Source organism: Cydia amplana, chromosome 19, assembly GCF_948474715.1.
Source record: "Cydia amplana chromosome 19, ilCydAmpl1.1, whole genome shotgun sequence".
Taxonomy (NCBI): Eukaryota; Metazoa; Arthropoda; class Insecta; order Lepidoptera; family Tortricidae; genus Cydia; species Cydia amplana.
The window spans coordinates 1,700,463-1,717,957 of NC_086087.1; the positions used below are offsets into that span (position 1 = coordinate 1,700,463).

Consider the following 17,495-nt stretch of genomic DNA (forward strand, 5'->3'; position numbering starts at 1 on the left):
TCAGGTAAGATGTCTACATTGTCGCCCTTATTAGTGAGCTTCAGGTAAGATGTCTACCTAATTAGTGAACATCAGGTAAGAAATGTATTCATTTTCATATTATTTTAGCAATGTTTATTCGGAATATTCTTAGAAAACATCTTATATGGCAATCTTGTTGGCACGATATTGTCTTGTAAAATCTGAATAACTAGGTACTTGAAGTATGATTATCTTTTACAGGAGCGATGTCGTCGAGATCCGAACGTGTTATTCCCGGACTGAGAAAAATGATGACGTTTAACTAACTATACTATATTGTGGCTTTCCATCAGAGAAGCACATGCACATGTGCATAAGGAACCTTTTCATTATGTCGCCTGTACACACTCATCGAGAGCCTCTCGCCGAGATGCTGGGCTATAACCGTGAAAATCGGAGTTTGTCAATTGCGGGCACTTTTCTCTGTCACTCTAATTAAGTCTTAATGAGAGTAAAAGAGAAATTCGCTGCGAATTTCGGTTTTCGCGGTTGGCTCCTGCACCGCTCCGATTCAATCGGAGAAGCGCGTGACGAGACGATTAACGGCCACGCGAGAAGAGAGCAGCATGTACACACTCGTTCTCGGCCTGTCTCGAGGTCGCTCGACGAATGTGTACAGCCCGCATTAGAAATGGGTTCTTATCAAATAGTAGTATACCTAATATATAGGACAGTTCTTATGCACCATGTGCATAAGGAACCTTTCCATTAGAGAAGGGTCCTTCTCTTATGGAAAGCCACAATACGACTTGCATGACAATTATTTTTAAACCCTTCCACGACAGTGTTCTAGCTTAATTAACTGAGTGCTAAGATGCATAAAATAGTCGTTAATTTGACAGCGGATGTAGATGCGCCAACGTTTGTCAATGCATTTACCAAAACGTGTAAGTTTAAATTAAACAGAACATAGTGAGGGAGTGTCATTTTAACTTTATTTTTTCTTTAACGATGACACTGCCACACTGTGTCATTATAAATGTCATGCAGAGTTATATTGGTCAGACCCTAGTGCAATCTTCTTCTGATACATTTCCATGCGGCTACATAATTTTTGCACTATTATATGCGTTTTAGTATTTTGTTTATGGTACTTTTATTGTTTTTTATACCTGTATTGTTAAACTTATTGCTTTTGTTAGTTAAGTATAGATAGAAAATGAGCGGTTCTGTATTACCTATAAAAAGCTATATTTGTAAATTGATAATACAGTCGGCTGCAATTCAAATACCTTTATCGAACTTTATTCAACAATTACAATGTTCCGCTCACATATTTATTTACATCGATTTTGGGACATCATTATTTTATATCTGTTTACTTACAAAACCAACAAGTTAATTTTCACCTCAGCAGCTCGAACAAGGGTACTTTGCTACTTAAAAACAGTGAGCAAAATCGTATTTTGCTCACTGAGTGAGACAAAATGAGCAAAATGCGATTTTGCTCACTGTTTTTAAGTAGCAAAGTACCCTTGTTCGGGCTGCTGAGGTGAAAATTTAATTGTTGGTATATCTTAAGAAAACATGAGTGAATAGAGGTAAGTGATGGAGAAGGAATACATTTTTCGGGTTCTCTAATATGTTCTCACTGCTGAGGTGAAAAATGTTGTGTATTACACGAGATCAAAGTTATTTACATCTCGTGCGCTTTTGAGTCCCTTACTACGCTCAAGATTCTAAATTAGATTCACTCGCTACGCTCGTGAATCTATTATAGAATCTTTCGCTTGCACGGGACTCAAAATAAGCACTCGAAGAAATATCAAACTTTGATCTCTTGTTGTACAAATAACTATTAAATCTTTCTAATACATAATGCTTATGAATTGTGTCAAAATTGACACAACTCATCGAATCCTCCTAACTATTTATATGCTATTCACTGCCTTAAAATATATTTCATTGGTATTACTATAAATACGATCGAATATAATATAAAACCATTTATGAGAGTTAGTAATTGTAAATTAACATATATGTATCTCTTAAAATTGTAGCCATCTTGACCCCAAAATATGCCAAAATGCGACAGTAAAGAATCATAGATCTTTGTCTCAAATATCAATCATTTCGATTTATACGTAACGTAAAACTTTTGACTACTTACCTATTTTAGTTACTGTTATCTTTATGTAATTTCAAACTGTGTCCTCATTTGAGCAGCCACTGTGAATGCGTCGTGTGCATTTATTCTTGTAGGTGAGGAGGCAAACGTTATTCTCAAAATGCCTCGAATCTTTACGATGCTTCATGCATTTTTCGGTAAGGCATTTGGGACGCAAGTAGCTGTTAACTGCTCAAATAGAGACATCGTTTTAGTATCGGAAATTAAGAGAAATAAACCAATCACAGAGGCTTTGCGGTTGGTCAAATAACTATATTTTTTGTAGGCTATGAATATTTAGTATTTAGTAGAAAAAGTGCCAAGCGTAAAACGCATTTTAGAATATATGACTATAGGGTATTGAAAAATATATTTAGATAGGAATGTATAACAACTATTTTTCAAAAGATAATATAAGAATTGACTGTTTTCTGTTAAATCTTTGTAAAAAGTATAATCTGTGTTGCTATTATTCTAATAGATTATTTCTAGTGTTGCTATTATATTCCAAAATAAAATAAAATCCAATTGTTTTTCTATGTTTTATTTTTTATAAATTAACAATTATTTTAAAGCCTGTACACATATTATTGCTATCATTGTCTTATAAGTATTACCCCCAGTTGTGGTTTAACCTTTTGCCTGCTACAGTCTGTCATAGCCGACAAAAATTACAATATAAAATAACCTTAATAATACTGGCGGTCAAAAGGTTAAATTTATTAAAATCGACAAAGCGTATTGCTTATTCAATTTTACAGGATCTTGCTTAGATAGTAAGGTTCATATTTCAATATTTTTTGTTTCATTTCAAATTATTTTCTTAGTTTATTGTGGGAATAATTATGTATAAATATACCTAACATTCTGAAACTGTATTCGGTGGGGTTTAAAACACAATTTATATTTCTAGCTGACAGACGGACAGACGGACAGACGGACAGACAGACAGACAGACAGACAGACATGACGAATCTATAAGGGTTCCGTTTTTTGCCATTTGGCTACGGAACCCTAAAAACGAATGTGCCTTCACGTTGACCTTTTTAGGGTTCCGTACCTGAAAAAAAAACGAAACCCTATAGAATCCCCCCCCCCCCCTTTATATCCGAAACTACTGGGTCTAAAATTTTTAATAAATAGTTCTTTACCTATAGATGACTGGTGACAGGAAAACCTATTAGAAATGTGCAGCCAAGCGTAAGTCGGACTTAATGCACGGAACCGTCGGAACCTCTCACTTGGCCGGTTTTTAGGGTTCCGTAGCCAAATGGCAAAAAACGGAACCCTTATAGATTCGTCATGTCTGTCTGTCTGTCTGTCTGTCTGTCTGTCCGTCTGTCCGTCTGTCCGTCTGTCCGTCTGTCTGTCCGTCCGTATGTCACAGCCACTTTTCTCCGAAACTATAAGAACTATACTGTTGAAACTTGGTAAGTAGATGTATTCTGTGAACCGCATAAAGATTTTCACACAAAAATAGAAAAAAAACAATAAATTTTTGGGGTTCCCCATACTTCGAACTGAATCTCAAAAATTTTTTTTTCATCAAACCCATACGTGTGGGGTATCTATGGATAGGTCTTCAAAAATGATATTGAGGTTTCTAATATCATTTTTTTCTAAACTGAATAGTTTGCGCGAGAGACACTTCCAAAGTGGTAAAATGTGTGTCCCCCCCCCCCTGTAACTTCTAAAATAAGAGAATGATAAAACTAAAAAAAATATACGATGTACATTACCATGTAAACTTCCACCGAAAATTGGTTTGAACGAGATCTAGTAAGTAGTTTTTGTTTAATACGTCATAAATCGCCTAAATACGGAACCCTTCATGAGCGAGTCCGACTCGCACTTGGCCGCTTTTTTTTAAATGCCACCTTTTTCTTACCTTTAAATATGTAAAAGCTGGATTGCCAGAGTATAACGAATTAACGACTTAAAAGCAGCACAAGAAATACTCCTCCGGGCACCGTGGCACGGTGATCTGCAGCTTCGGGCAGTTGGAGATCTTCTCGCAGCGGCAGTTGGAGCGGAACTTGCGCTTGGCGGAGCGGTCCACCAGGTTGGTGGGCGCCGAGTAGCTTGGCTTCTCGAAGTACCTCAGTTTGGAGTAGAATTTTGGTGGGGATTTCTTTACCTGAAACTGAACAGAGAAAACTTTTAACCACATTTAACTGTTGAAACAAATTTTATCATGCAATGATTACCATCTACCTATGTACACAGCACTGCAATAAATCATCGTTATTCTTATTCTTAACAGAGAAAAGTACCTATACCTGCCTACCTAAATACCCATCAATAAAATATCAATTTATTACAATTTCCCACAAAGTGACAAAGAAAAGTAGCTAATTAATAAAAGAGTGCCTCGGCTCGGCTCTCAAGTTCCTGATGCGGGCTGTACACACTCGTCGAGAGACCCCGAACAGCCCGAGAACGAGTGTGTGTGTACCTGTTCATAGTTCATACTGTTCCTTTTTCGTCTCGCCTCGCGCTTTTCCGATTGGATCGGAGCGGTGCCGAGACTCTGCGAGAGGCGAGTGTGTACAGCCGTCATAAAGGATGACTCACGCTAGACCGGGCCGGGGCCGGGCCAGAGCTTCCGGCGCTACGTTTTCTATGGAAAGCACCATGTGATCACCGATCAGCCGAAAATGACATGTCGGACGCCTCGGCCCGGCCCCGGCCCGGTCTAACGTGAGTCATCCTTAACACCGCGCACCGGTGATTGCTACCTACTGCTGCAATTCGCTTTTTACAAGCTTTTTTTCAAAAGTTTTCCGACCCGAAGTTTAGATGTTTAAATGGATATTAGTTACCTTAGGTGTACTCGTAGTTTTAGGCAGGTATCTCTCCGTAGCCGTAGTGGCCTCGTTGGTTTCCGTGGACTCTTCCAACGTGGACTCCTCCGTGGAATCCGTGGTCTGCTCGTCCTGGCTCGTGTCAGCCGACGTGTCCAGGTACTCGTGCTTGCTGCTGTCTTCTGTCCTGTAAACACCAATGTTTAACATCAGAAACATGTAAAAATTAGGTTAGTGGCCGATTTAAAGGAACGGATTTTCCTTCTGGCTAGTGGGTGAGTTTGGGGTATTTTTTTTAATAATCTAAAACTATCATTCTAATTGGCGTGAAGTAAAGCCAGTGAAGTATTATTCTAATTCTCTAAAAAAACCCTGCAAGTAGACCTCAAGGGCTCTTTTACAAGTCTCATAATGTTTCTTCTTAATCTAGGCTCCGCAGAAGAAGGTTCTCTAAATGCGAGGAGGCATAGGAGGGCGCTGACAGCGGCTCTTCGGGAAGAGGCAGGCTCTTTATATATGATATGCTGTTTTTACTCTGATAAAAACAGTGAGACTAGCTCTAACCTGTAATCCGAGGTTTCTTGGCTGCTCAAAGGCAGGTTCTCTATATGCGAGGAGGCGTAGGAAGGCGCTGGGACCAGCTCTTCGGGCGGAGGCAGCGGCTCTTCTGACGGAGGCAGCGGCTCTTCGGGCGTTGGCAGGCTCTTTATGAAGGTTATGCTGTTGTCCTGCGGCGCGCCTGCCGCGGCGGCGATCAAAAGGATTACTAGTCTGAAATATAAATGTAGATGCAATATTAGGTCGTAGGTACCTATTAAAACTGAAGTTAAATTTAGGAATCCTATTTATAAACTGTTTAATCTACTAATTAATTATAAAATAGCAGTTATAATTATAATTACGAATAATCAGTTAGAAATTCAATTAATCCATTTTTGGTGTTCTTAATATTGTACATAGTAAATTCCTAGTAGGTAACAATTTAAGACAGACTAATCTTATAGCTATTAAGGTTTACTAGAATGTTGCTAATAATAAATTATTATTAAATTAAATGACTTTCCGTTACCCATATTGTAAACAACCGGTTATATTAATTAATGTTATGGTTAATTAAAGTCGAACTGGCCGTGATAAAATGTGGTTTGGTGTTACACTACGACATTAGACGTACATTTACCTTATACGTCGTTGTTATTTAATTTAAATATTACCTAATATATTTAAGTTTGATAATATCGAATAGTGTCACATTATTTTTAGAGTTTTAAATGCTAATTGTAGAATCGTAAACTTCATAGGTATAGGGTGTCGTGTTTTGGAGGTCCCAGGGCAAACTGCCGGTGTTAAATTCCTGAGATCATAAAGCTTTAATAATTATAATGTTAAGTACTGTAATATAAGGTAACCACTAAAACGTAACCAGGAAAACAACAATACGTGCGTGATGGAGTAATAGTACCTACCTATAGGGAATATTTAATTGGCTATAGTAGACACATTATTTATACCTAGCTGCAACAATATGGTCAAAATGAATACCTAGCCTAGCCCAGATGACAATCGTTAATAAAAATGCCCATCTAAACTTCAATAATGTAGTTTGGAAATAATGGAAATGAAAATTTTATAGTCACGTAACCTGATATATTTTTTCTTTTCATTTGAAGTTGATTATTGATTGTCATCTTGGCTTGGCCCCAAGTTCTGTCGTACAATCGTTAATCGTACCTGTGTAATCCGAAGTACAAAGTCGCACTCGTTTTATTAACATTAGATAGTCTCAGATTCCCCATCATGCTGTGCTTAGGGAGCAAAGTGAAACTATCAATCTGCGTGTTGTTTTTGACGCATCAGCAAAAACTATGTCAGAAAGTCTTTAAATGATATTTAGAATGTTGGACCTGAAATACAAGATGATTTGCTGTCCATTTTTTTTCAGAATGAACCTGTTTCGTTTAGTATTTAACAAGTACCTACACTTTTTCCCGTGACTGCATTTTATATACCTACTTAATGGATAAACTCCCATGGCTTATTTATTGCTAGGTGCTTTATTTACTTTGATCTTAGTCGCGAGAGGGGGAATATCTCTTCAAAAAACATACACATACCTATTTTATTGCATGAAATATGCAAAGCAGTTATTTTAAATTTAAATAAATTAACGAATATTAAAGTACAACGACCGCTCGTCTGTTGGTTTATCGAACTTCATGGCAGACAGTATAGATTGATAAATGGTGACATTTATTACATAACCTGCAATTGTGAGGTTATTAGCTTTGACTGTGAAAAACCAGTTCTATAAAAAATAATATAATTAGGTAGCTTTGCCGCTTCATACCCTGTGAGACATGCTTGAAACTACTAATCAATAATTTTTATCAGGTTTTATGTAGGTAAAATACCTACTAAAATAGTAATATTAATAATGATAATTCTTTGTCTCTTATTATTTTAAATTATGCTTAGGACAAGACTTGTATTCATCATCTCAATCAAACTTATTAATTCAAATTATAATATTATAAACCAAACTATGTTATGGAATGATGCAGGTGTGTAAAATTAAGGCATATTCAGAAACGTCAAAATAAAAAAATGATTAAGTACCTAGTACTTTTAAAGAAAATTATTTTCAACATGACCTGTTGACTGTTGAGCCGTTTTTGATGTTCCTCACAAAACTTTTCTTTTTAGTTAAAGTACTTTTAGTTATTTGTAGGTAGATACTTAATTGGAAAAACAATTGTTATTAATATAATCTACCTTTTAAAATATGTTTCACACTATTTTTAACCGTACTATCGCTTTAGTCTGTGGGTTCAAACAATTACGCAGTGTGGTAAAAATGTCTGCAAACATGGCGGACCCTGACCGTCTTCCATCCAGTGTCCACACGTTTGTTTGACTTATACAACACACACGAAATCGTACTAAGGATTCGTAGCAATTACATAACACAGTACATAATGTAAATATGAGATCACGACAATTTGCATGCTCAACGTGTCAAAAGTTATGATATATCCTGTCTCTCCAACATAATTTGATTTATTTCTTATATTTCGTCCCTGTGAACTTAGAAGTTATGTTTTGATACAAACAAACAACCAATAATTTATTTGCAAAAAAAAGGGTAACGTTTACAGGTCTCAATGTAAGTAAACAGTAGGTTGTTTCACCTTTTAGGCTGTATACAACAGCATGCAAATCCATGAAGGCATCTTAAAAATTATTACATTTTTTTACAACTTTAATTATTTGTAGGTAATATTCTTGTAATCTTTTCGGATTATTCCCACTAGTTACCACCAAGTTCTTACCAGTGGTAACTACTGGGAATTTTTTCCCACCTTTTACCACTGGTAACTACTGGGAAAAATAATTCCCAATAATTAATTAATTAAATAATTTTTGGTGGTAACTAGTGGGAATTTGTATTCCCAGTAGTTACCACCAAAATTTTGTTAGAGTTAAATACTAATAAAAACAGTATAAAAAATATAAAATAAATATAGAGTGATTTAATAAATCATTATTAAGTCGATTAGTGCCTTAAAAGTGACGAAAAAATATTGAAACAGTTTAACCGGTACTAGTACAAAAACTATAATATATTCAAGGATAAATTTAATAATCCATTTAGATTATTTTTAAGTCTAATTAAAAATTAATTAATAATAATAAATGTAATTTAATTTTAATGTCTAGTCATGAATTTTTATGTTATACCTATACCTAATTTTATTTATTTTTAATATTATCTCAAATGTATACATACCTATAGATCGTTGTTGTCTGGAATAAATGATTTATTTATTTATTTATTTATTCGGTAATTCAAAATCACTCTATATTTATACTATACTATTTTATACTGTTTTTATTAGTATTTTACTCTAACAAAATTTTGGTGGTAACTACTGGGAATAATTTTTCCCAGTAGTTACCAGTGGTAAAAGGTGGGAAAAAAATTCCCAGTAGTTACCACTGGTAACAACTTGGTGGTAACTAGTGGGAATAACCCATCTTTTCGCTTGTATGGGATTTAATGGGAATGTCCGAGCGGGTAAACATTTTTAATAACTATATGGGCCTATTTGACTTGAGACAATTACAGAAGATAACGTGCCTATTCAGCAAATTTAACTAAATTTAGTTCGAGTTCTAACAACACTAGGGCTTCCAATACCGGGATCCCGGTATTTCGGGATCCCGGGATCCCGTCGTTTTAAACGCACTTTTCAATACCGGTATTTTTAAAGGCAATACCGGGATCCCGGTATTTAAAAAAATGAAGGAAATGCGCAGTATAAACCCTTTAAATCCATTATATTCGGCTGTATCAAAAAGCTTAATAAACGTCAGACGCATCTAGAGTTAGACCAAGAAAAGTCTGCAACGATTTTGATAGCACGCGCAGTGCAAGTGTTATATTAAACGTCAAATTTCTATAAAATTATGACGTACAAATAACACTTGCACTGCTTACTGCGTATGCTATCAAAATCGTTGCAGACTTTACTTGGTCTAACTCTAACTGGTCTCTAGCCCGCATTTTATTATTGAAATTGATCGTTGCCTAATGCGTCAGATAAATATTTGGTGGTTGGTGGTGGATGAATCCTGAAGTTATGTGAGTGATGAATATGATGATAGTGACATTAATATTAACATAATTAGTTCTAATAATTTTATTAAAAAATAAAACGAAAGAGCAAGGATAACTGTAATAATGGCAAACCAATTTTGACGGAAATTTGAAAAAATGTTGTCTGGTTGGTTAAGTTGGACTACAAATGTGACTGGTGAGGTGAAGTCAACAAATTGGATAAAATTATTGCCAACCTGGAGTGTGAAATAAAATTATTGCAGATGGTGGCATTGATTGTTTATTGTTGTAATAGCTTTTAGGGCATATCTGGTATTGCAGTGAGCCTTTCTAAGACCTCTTTTTAATAAAACTATATATTTTTAAGCGATTCATATCCAATACCGGGATCCCGGGATCCCGGTATTGATGAAGACATTTTCGGTATTAATACCGGTATTGTGAGAAGTCCGGTATTTGGAAGCCCTAAACAACACTTATTATATAGTCTATATACGAAGCTGATTTTAAAAACGAGTTGATTTTGTCTGTAGGTATAGGTATGTTCATCTACAGTATACCTATGTAAATTAAAACTTTATAGGTATCAAATCATTACTTGCCTACGTATTATAGACAAGTAACGATTTGATCGATCATTTTCAGAAAGCCTAAAGTCTAATTGTCGCAACATATAAAAATTAGAAGTAACCGTAGACATATTTCCTGAGAACGTCCGTTACAAGCACAGTAACACCGATAAGCTTGCTCATTAAAACTAACAAATATTAACCATTAGTATTGTTTGATAGTCGGAGGGTCACACTCCTGTTTACATGCAGCAGCCTTGTACAGTTGAGTTCACAAACATCTTTACAAGCCAACGTTTCATAGGTATATATACTATACACGACCTTATTGTCATTGTCTCAGAGGCGTCAGTTAATGTTGAGTATATTGCCAACAATCGTTCAAAGTAATTGAGACAAGTTAACTTTAGAACAATGGAGACAAATTTGCCGATAATATACGTTATTCACGTAAAGTGAATGACCTTTTTCATTAAGCATCTTAAAAATGATAAAATCCTGGCCACTGTGAAGTTGAGACATGAACCAGTGCTATCGAGCACTATCTCAGTGCTTCTCTACCTGTAGGTCTCGATCTCTTGAGTTGTTGTGAGTGAGGCCCATAGGTACATGAGCATCGCGGAGGCTCATACTTCACAATGCTTAAAAAATAAAATACAGGTTACAGCAAGGGACTTTTTCTTTCGAAATGTTTCGGTTCCTATGATATGCATTGCGGTACATTAATAAGTAAACGACCCTATAGTTCAGTGTATACCTAGTTATATTAGTTACTCAGATTTAATTTTGAAGGAAAAAGTCACCACTACATTTGAGGTTATAAAATGTCTAATCTGAAAAAAGGGGTGTGGAGCAGAAAAATATCAGTTTCTGCACACTTCACCTAGGTACCTACAGACTAACTAATGAATTAGTTACTTTCAGAGCATGAGAAATGAAAATGCAGTTATTAAAATCTAGTAAATTTGTAAAAAAACTTGTCGAAAAGACCTAAGCAGTTCAAATTGTTTATACGACAACGGTTTCATTCACTTGAATTATTAGTCGCTATTGGCGGCATGTTTCGGGCCCTTCTGGGGTCCTTCCTCAGGCTCGAGTGCTCGCGGCGACTGCACACACACACACACTGAAGTGAGTGAAACCGTTGTCGTATAAACAGTTTGAAAATATGTCTCACGAAAGTTTAATATCGACCTAAGCGGTTGTTAAGAATATTGACCCGTCTGACGAGTTATTACGAATTTTTACATATTTACGAAGAACTCTTAAGTCGTAAATAAATGATTTTTGCACAGATATGGGCATGGCTTTTTCCGCTCTCCACTCCTCATGACCAAAACAATTTGTAATTCACCGGAAATATTATATGTATGCGAAAGTAATTCTGTTTGTTCACAATTTCTCTACTATGCTACTGGACCGATTTAGATGTAACAACTTATTATGTCTCGTCTGAACCGGTTTTGACACGACCTTAACTTCATTTCGCATGCACCAATCAGCGTCGAGCAATCTTCATGGTCATATCAAAATAAGATCTAAAATGTAACAATTTTATATATCTGAATCGGCTCCTGTTTTAAGACCTACTTATGATAGAAATGTAGGTTATTTTATCAAAATCCACCCCGTGCCCGTAGAAGAAGGAAAAACCCCAAATTGAATCCCATGCGGGCAAAGTCGCGGGTTTTATCGAGTCTAATAATAACTTTCTTCGGAACCTTATCATCTCCAAATACCGTAATCGGTAATAAGTATCAATTACGTGTGATGGCCAAAAATGCAAACTGTATAATAATTACTTAAGCGCATATAATGCGTTACACAAGCGTTGCATGTGCATTGCACACGCACTTCCTCTGTTACGAATATCAATGAATATTTTTTTTTACACAAATATTTAACTGAAGAAATATTAAGTATTATATATTTACGTTTTTTTGTGTATAACTTGAATAAATACTTGGCAAAAATGACATTGACTGGCCAATTTGCATCCTGCTTTTGTACCGATTTTGTATTAGGTATACTCCGTTTTTTTAAAGATTAAAATTTGTCTAACCTCAAAAGTAGTGGTAATTAACTTTTTCTTCCGAAATGCTAGGGTTCCTATGATATCTAATATTGTGGTACAATATAGTAAACGACACTATAGTTCAGTGGATATCTTACTGAAATTTAAATTTGGTGGATTTTAAAAAGATACTTATATGTAGCTCCAGATTAGTAAGAAACGTGGATAATACTAGGACGGTAGTCATTAAACATTGCGCTGTCACTGTGATGATGATAAGTGATAATTTTAATTGTTTACTAGCAGTATTGTGTTGCACATTGTCGCAAGTCGTTGAACTCGAGTTCTAACACAACTGGGTCATAAAAGTCATAGACGGAAGTGTTGGTTTTTATTTGTTTTCCTGTTACTTGGAAAAGAAGTATATAGGTACCCACAAAACTTTGCTGAAAGAGTTGTGGAGCAAAATCTCACATTAACACAAAAAAAATTTGAACACAGGTTGGAGTAGGTATTTGGCTTTGACACGCTGCCGCGTGAACCTATTGAGTTGTACCTATCAGAGACGCAATTCAACACGATTTTTTGATAGGTCATGACTTCGCTAACATGGTGTGACAACGATTGTCACGTTGGCTAGGTTCCCTGCAACATCAGACTTTACTTTTCGATTGGCGTTTGTCAAAAAAACTATTGTCATCTTGGCCTCTACGGTGTAAAGGTAATTACTTCAAAAGTTGCCAAATGTAGATAATTAACGGAACATAATTAATTAACATCGTTGGCTAATGAACAAGCGGATGTGAAAAACTTTAAGATAAAACTAACGACTTTCCGTCCATGCAGAACTGTACCTTTAATTTTTTTTTTATATTTTGACGACGGAGTTTTAGACAAGTAAAATAAAAAATAAGGATCTACGTCATTGTAAAATTTTCATTTTTTTAAGTGAAAACTTCTTTAGCGGCGCTGGGTACTTTTTGAGGTGGGGAAAAAATGATAAACTCGAGACAGCGTAAGGCGATCACGTGACCGTAAGCCCCTGTAAGGTGGCCACTCATAATTTAAATGGCATTTAAATCAACAAAGTAAAACTCAAATGTTATTTGACATGTATGTTGCGGACTCCTTTTCAAGACTCTTTACCTATGTTCAAATAATTTGACGTTGTCATGGCAGTATGTAAATAAACATGTCAATGAAAAAGTGTGATATTATTTGAAAATGATAATAATACATATATAATATAAGTAATAAATAATTAGAATATCTCCGCTAAACGTATGTATGGTGTTACCGGGCGTCGGTAACATAGTGAGGTGAGTTTTCACTTCTATCGGCACTCCCGGAGTGCAACCGTTGTTGCTTGTTTTTTACTTATGACAAAATCATACATACATAATCAGTATAATCACATAAACACATTATTTTTCTGAACTTGGACTGCTGACCCTCACATCTATATATATATTAGACATGTGTAAGTTCGTTCGAAAGAATAGGGAATTATATATAAAACGAGAGGACCTACCTTCTACACGATCGATACGAAACAAGAATAGACTAATCCCACCACCTTGTAAACTTAAACTACTGTCATCGGGCCCTTTAGTAATGTCTATTAAAATATATAATAAACTCCCGGACTCTATAAAAGAAGAAGAAAATTATAATATATATATATAAATAAAATTAAACAGTTGCTATTAGCTAAGTCATATTATACCCTAAGCGAATTTTTTAATGACAGATTATAATTAAATAATATCTATAATTACAAATACATTGAAATTTACATTTTTAGGGTTCCGTAGCCAAATGGCAAAAAACGGAACCCTTATAGATTCGTCATGTCTGTCTGTCTGTCCGTCTGTCCGTCTGTCCGTCTGTCCGTCTGTCTGTCCGTCCGTATGTCACAGCCACTTTTCTCCGAAACTATAAGAACTATACTGTTGAAACTTGGTAAGTAGATGTATTCTGTGAACCGCATTAAGATTTTCACACAAAAATAGAAAAAAAAAACAATAATTTATTGGGGTTCCCCATACTTCGAACTGAAACTCAAAAAAATTTTTTTCATCAAACCCATACGTGTATCTATGGATAGGTCTTCAAAAATGATATTGATGTTTCTAATATCATTTTTTTCTAAACTGAATAGTTTGCGCGAGAGACACTTCCAAAGTGGTAAAATGTGTGTCCCCCCCCCTGTAACTTCTAAAATAAGAGGATGATAAAACTAAAAAAAATATAAGATGTACATTACCATGTAAACTTCCACCGAAAATTGGTTTGAACGAGATCTAGTAAGTAGTTTTTTTTTTAATACGTCATAAATCGCCTAAATACGGAACCCTTCATGGGCGAGTCCGACTCGCACTTGGCCGCTTTTTTTTTTGTTAAGGCTTGACTTTGGTATTTTTGACATAAATTTAATCCTTATTTTTACATTTGCTTATAATTATTGTTTATATTAAGATTTAATCACTTTACATTAATCACAAATTCTCCTCTCCTTGGAATTGTAAATAGTATATTGCAGTGCCCAACAGGGTTCACAAAGACCTAGCTTATAAGTTTACCACCTGTACAATTACTTTGTGAAATTGCAATAAAATATTGAGTATTGAGTATTGAAATAAATAAATATTTCTTTTAATGTCTTATCTTATCTTCTTATTATTTTCGGGGGCCCTTACGGATACACTTCGACCCATAGGGATCTTTTGTGCAATTACCCCCTGGAGAAGATCCGTCAGCTACTCAAGAGCTTTTCCCACCATATCCATGTGTCGGATGATGGAGCTCATGGGTAGCGTTTTAAAGTCCTTTGGTTCCAGATATCCTGCTCCAAAGTCCTTCATTCTTTGTCTGGCTAGGGCGTGACATTCACACATTAAGTGTTTCACTGTCTCTTCCTCTTCGCCACACATACGACAATCGGTGTTGTCAGAGTGTCCCATCTTGGTCAGAATTCCCTTGACCCCGTAATGGCCAGTGAACACCCCCGTTATGATTTGGAGTTGTCTTTTGCTAAGTTTCCAAAGCTTTTTGCTCCAGCCGGAGTCTACGGAGTCTTTTAATGTCAATGTCATGTAATGTTTTTACATGTCAATTAAGTCCTTTGTCTCGGCTAAGCACGGCGCGCTAAACTCAAACTTCTGTATGTAGGTTAAATTAAACCTAACTATGTTTTTATCGGACATTGTAGACAATCGTACACAAAAACCGTGCATTGTGCGTACACAATAGGTGTACCTACGTGTACATGTAGGAAATATTTAACTTTTCTAAGCGGATATTTAACATTGCACAGCATGTTGTCACTGTCCGATGTATTTTTTCAGGTGCATATATGGGTATTTTTGGTATCTATTCTATGCTATAGAGGCAGTTATAGAGGCAATAAAATACCTACCTACCTACCTATAGGCATGGCAGAATGACAAACAATCAACGTTTTTATATTTACGACCGTTTCCGTCCGGCAAAATAAAATAAAAAAATTGCCGATAATGAAAATATTACACTTTTTTGCCGGGCTTGTCCCTTAGCCGATGATAACATGAAATGGGTTGATAAGGCATCCATTCTATACACTATATTGACTTAACCCAAACTCTACGAACCTTTTCGTATTAGAAGAATCCTAGAGTTTAAATGCTTGCTATTAAAACTGTTTTTTAATTTATTTTTAAATTAAATGGTTCATTGTTTAACCTGTCATAAATAAAAAATACCTAATGTAAGTTTATGAAATCTAAAAACGTTCAATAAGATCATCTGTATTTAGTAGTATTGTGTCAATTTTGAAAACGTTTATAAACTGAAGACAATTACGAAAATAACATTAATAATATTATCACACAACATTTCTATAAAAAATTAAGTTCTTATCATTCATCACTATTAAAAAAGTTAAACAATGTTCTTTCATTTCCCGCCAAACAACCATGAACTTGCCTCGTAAACAATAAACAATAAAAAGAATAGCACTAACCGGTACATGTCTCGGCGTCGTGTCTCGCACAGCGGCTCACGCGGGGAGCATCCACTATTTATAATCTACGTAATTTAAAAATAAAACGATACTTTTTAAATCGACGGACGCGTTTTTTCGCGGGCAACGGTAAAGGTACTGTGGCTGAATGGCGCGAGTGCGAGTGGGGAGTCTCCGAAGTCTCCCACAAGCCGATTAGTTTTCATTATCTGCGATAATCGAAGTTTAGAAAAACATCGGCCGGTGGCGAGTTGCGTAATAGGTGGTACCGCTGGATGCAATCGAAAAAAAACCGGCCAAGTGCGAGTCGGACTCGCGCACGGAGGGTTCCGCACCATCAACAAAAAATAGAGCAAAAAAATCGTGTTTGTTGTACGGGAGCCCCCCTTAAATATTTATTTTATTTTATTTTTAGTATTTGTTGTTATAGCGGCAACAGAGATACATCATTTGTGAAAATTTCAACTGTCTAGCTATCGCGGTTCATGAGATACAGCCGTGACAGACGGACGGACGGCCGGACAGCGAAGTCTTAGTAATAGGGTCCCGTTTATTACCCTTTAGGTACGGAACCATAAAAAAGGTAGGTGCGACTCTTACTCGCGGAAGAAGGTTCCCGTACCATTACAAGAAGATTAAGTATTCCTTATAATATATTGATCAATGGTATGTTTTACCACTATAGTTAGACATCTATATACCAAAAAAAATGTTTTTGTACAGGCAATAGAACTATCTTCATATTAGGAAACGGGTTATAATATAGCTCACTGAACGACGGATCATAAAAAATACCAACACCACCATGTTCTACTTTGACCATATATATTTTTTTTATTAATTAAATTAAATAATCGTTGTTTAACTTAAATAAAATAAAACCCTGACAAAGTTTTATTTAACTATCTACCTATAAATGGTCCTTTGTGATCTTGGAGGATACAACTAAACGGAGTAGCCATTAACAGGCTTTCCCCTCTGTCGAAAATAGGCGGCCAACGGTCATACACAATGTATGGACTGACGTTTATCTGACATGGCTATTTTTACGTTACGCATACATTTGACGTTCCCCTCCCCCGCAAAAATTGGCAGACTGTTTTGTACAGAAAATTACAGACATGGCGTCTCCGTTTGATTATATCCTCCAAGTTTGTGATGGAGCTGACCGCTGACGGACAGATAGACACCGTAATACCGATTGCCACCCTTCAGCTACAGAACCCTAAAAAGTGGAATACAACGAGTCTGTTAAAAAATATATGTATCATCAAATAAAAATAAATCAGCGTTAATTCTTAGTATTATTATACGTACCTATAAGAGCGTTTTCGCGCAAGTTACATTTTCCATTTGTTTTTA

At 35.7% G+C, this 17,495-nt stretch overlaps 1 protein-coding gene across 1 annotated transcript; it reads right to left on the minus strand.

Moving 5' to 3' along the window:
- Window positions 1–4,063: 4,063 nt before the first annotated feature.
- Window positions 4,064–16,303, minus strand: LOC134657094 (uncharacterized). Its single transcript, XM_063512646.1, has 4 exons — window positions 16,134–16,303; window positions 5,497–5,703; window positions 4,951–5,125; window positions 4,064–4,271 (listed from the first exon to the last, which is right to left on the minus strand). The coding sequence occupies exons 1-4, from the start codon at window positions 16,139–16,141 to the stop codon at window positions 4,065–4,067; spliced, it is 597 nt and encodes a 198-aa protein (XP_063368716.1). The 5' UTR covers window positions 16,142–16,303; the 3' UTR covers window position 4,064.
- Window positions 16,304–17,495: the final 1,192 nt, after the last annotated feature.

Bases quoted from the DNA above. Each gene is read 5' to 3' on its own strand.
- LOC134657094 (XM_063512646.1), bottom strand. The intron at 5,126-5,496 runs GTTAGAGCTAGT...AAACATTGGTGT, and splicing joins CAAGAAACCTCGGATTACAG to TTACAGGACAGAAGACAGCA. The intron at 4,272-4,950 runs GTAACTAATATC...TTCTCTGTTCAG, and splicing joins AAACTACGAGTACACCTAAG to TTTCAGGTAAAGAAATCCCC.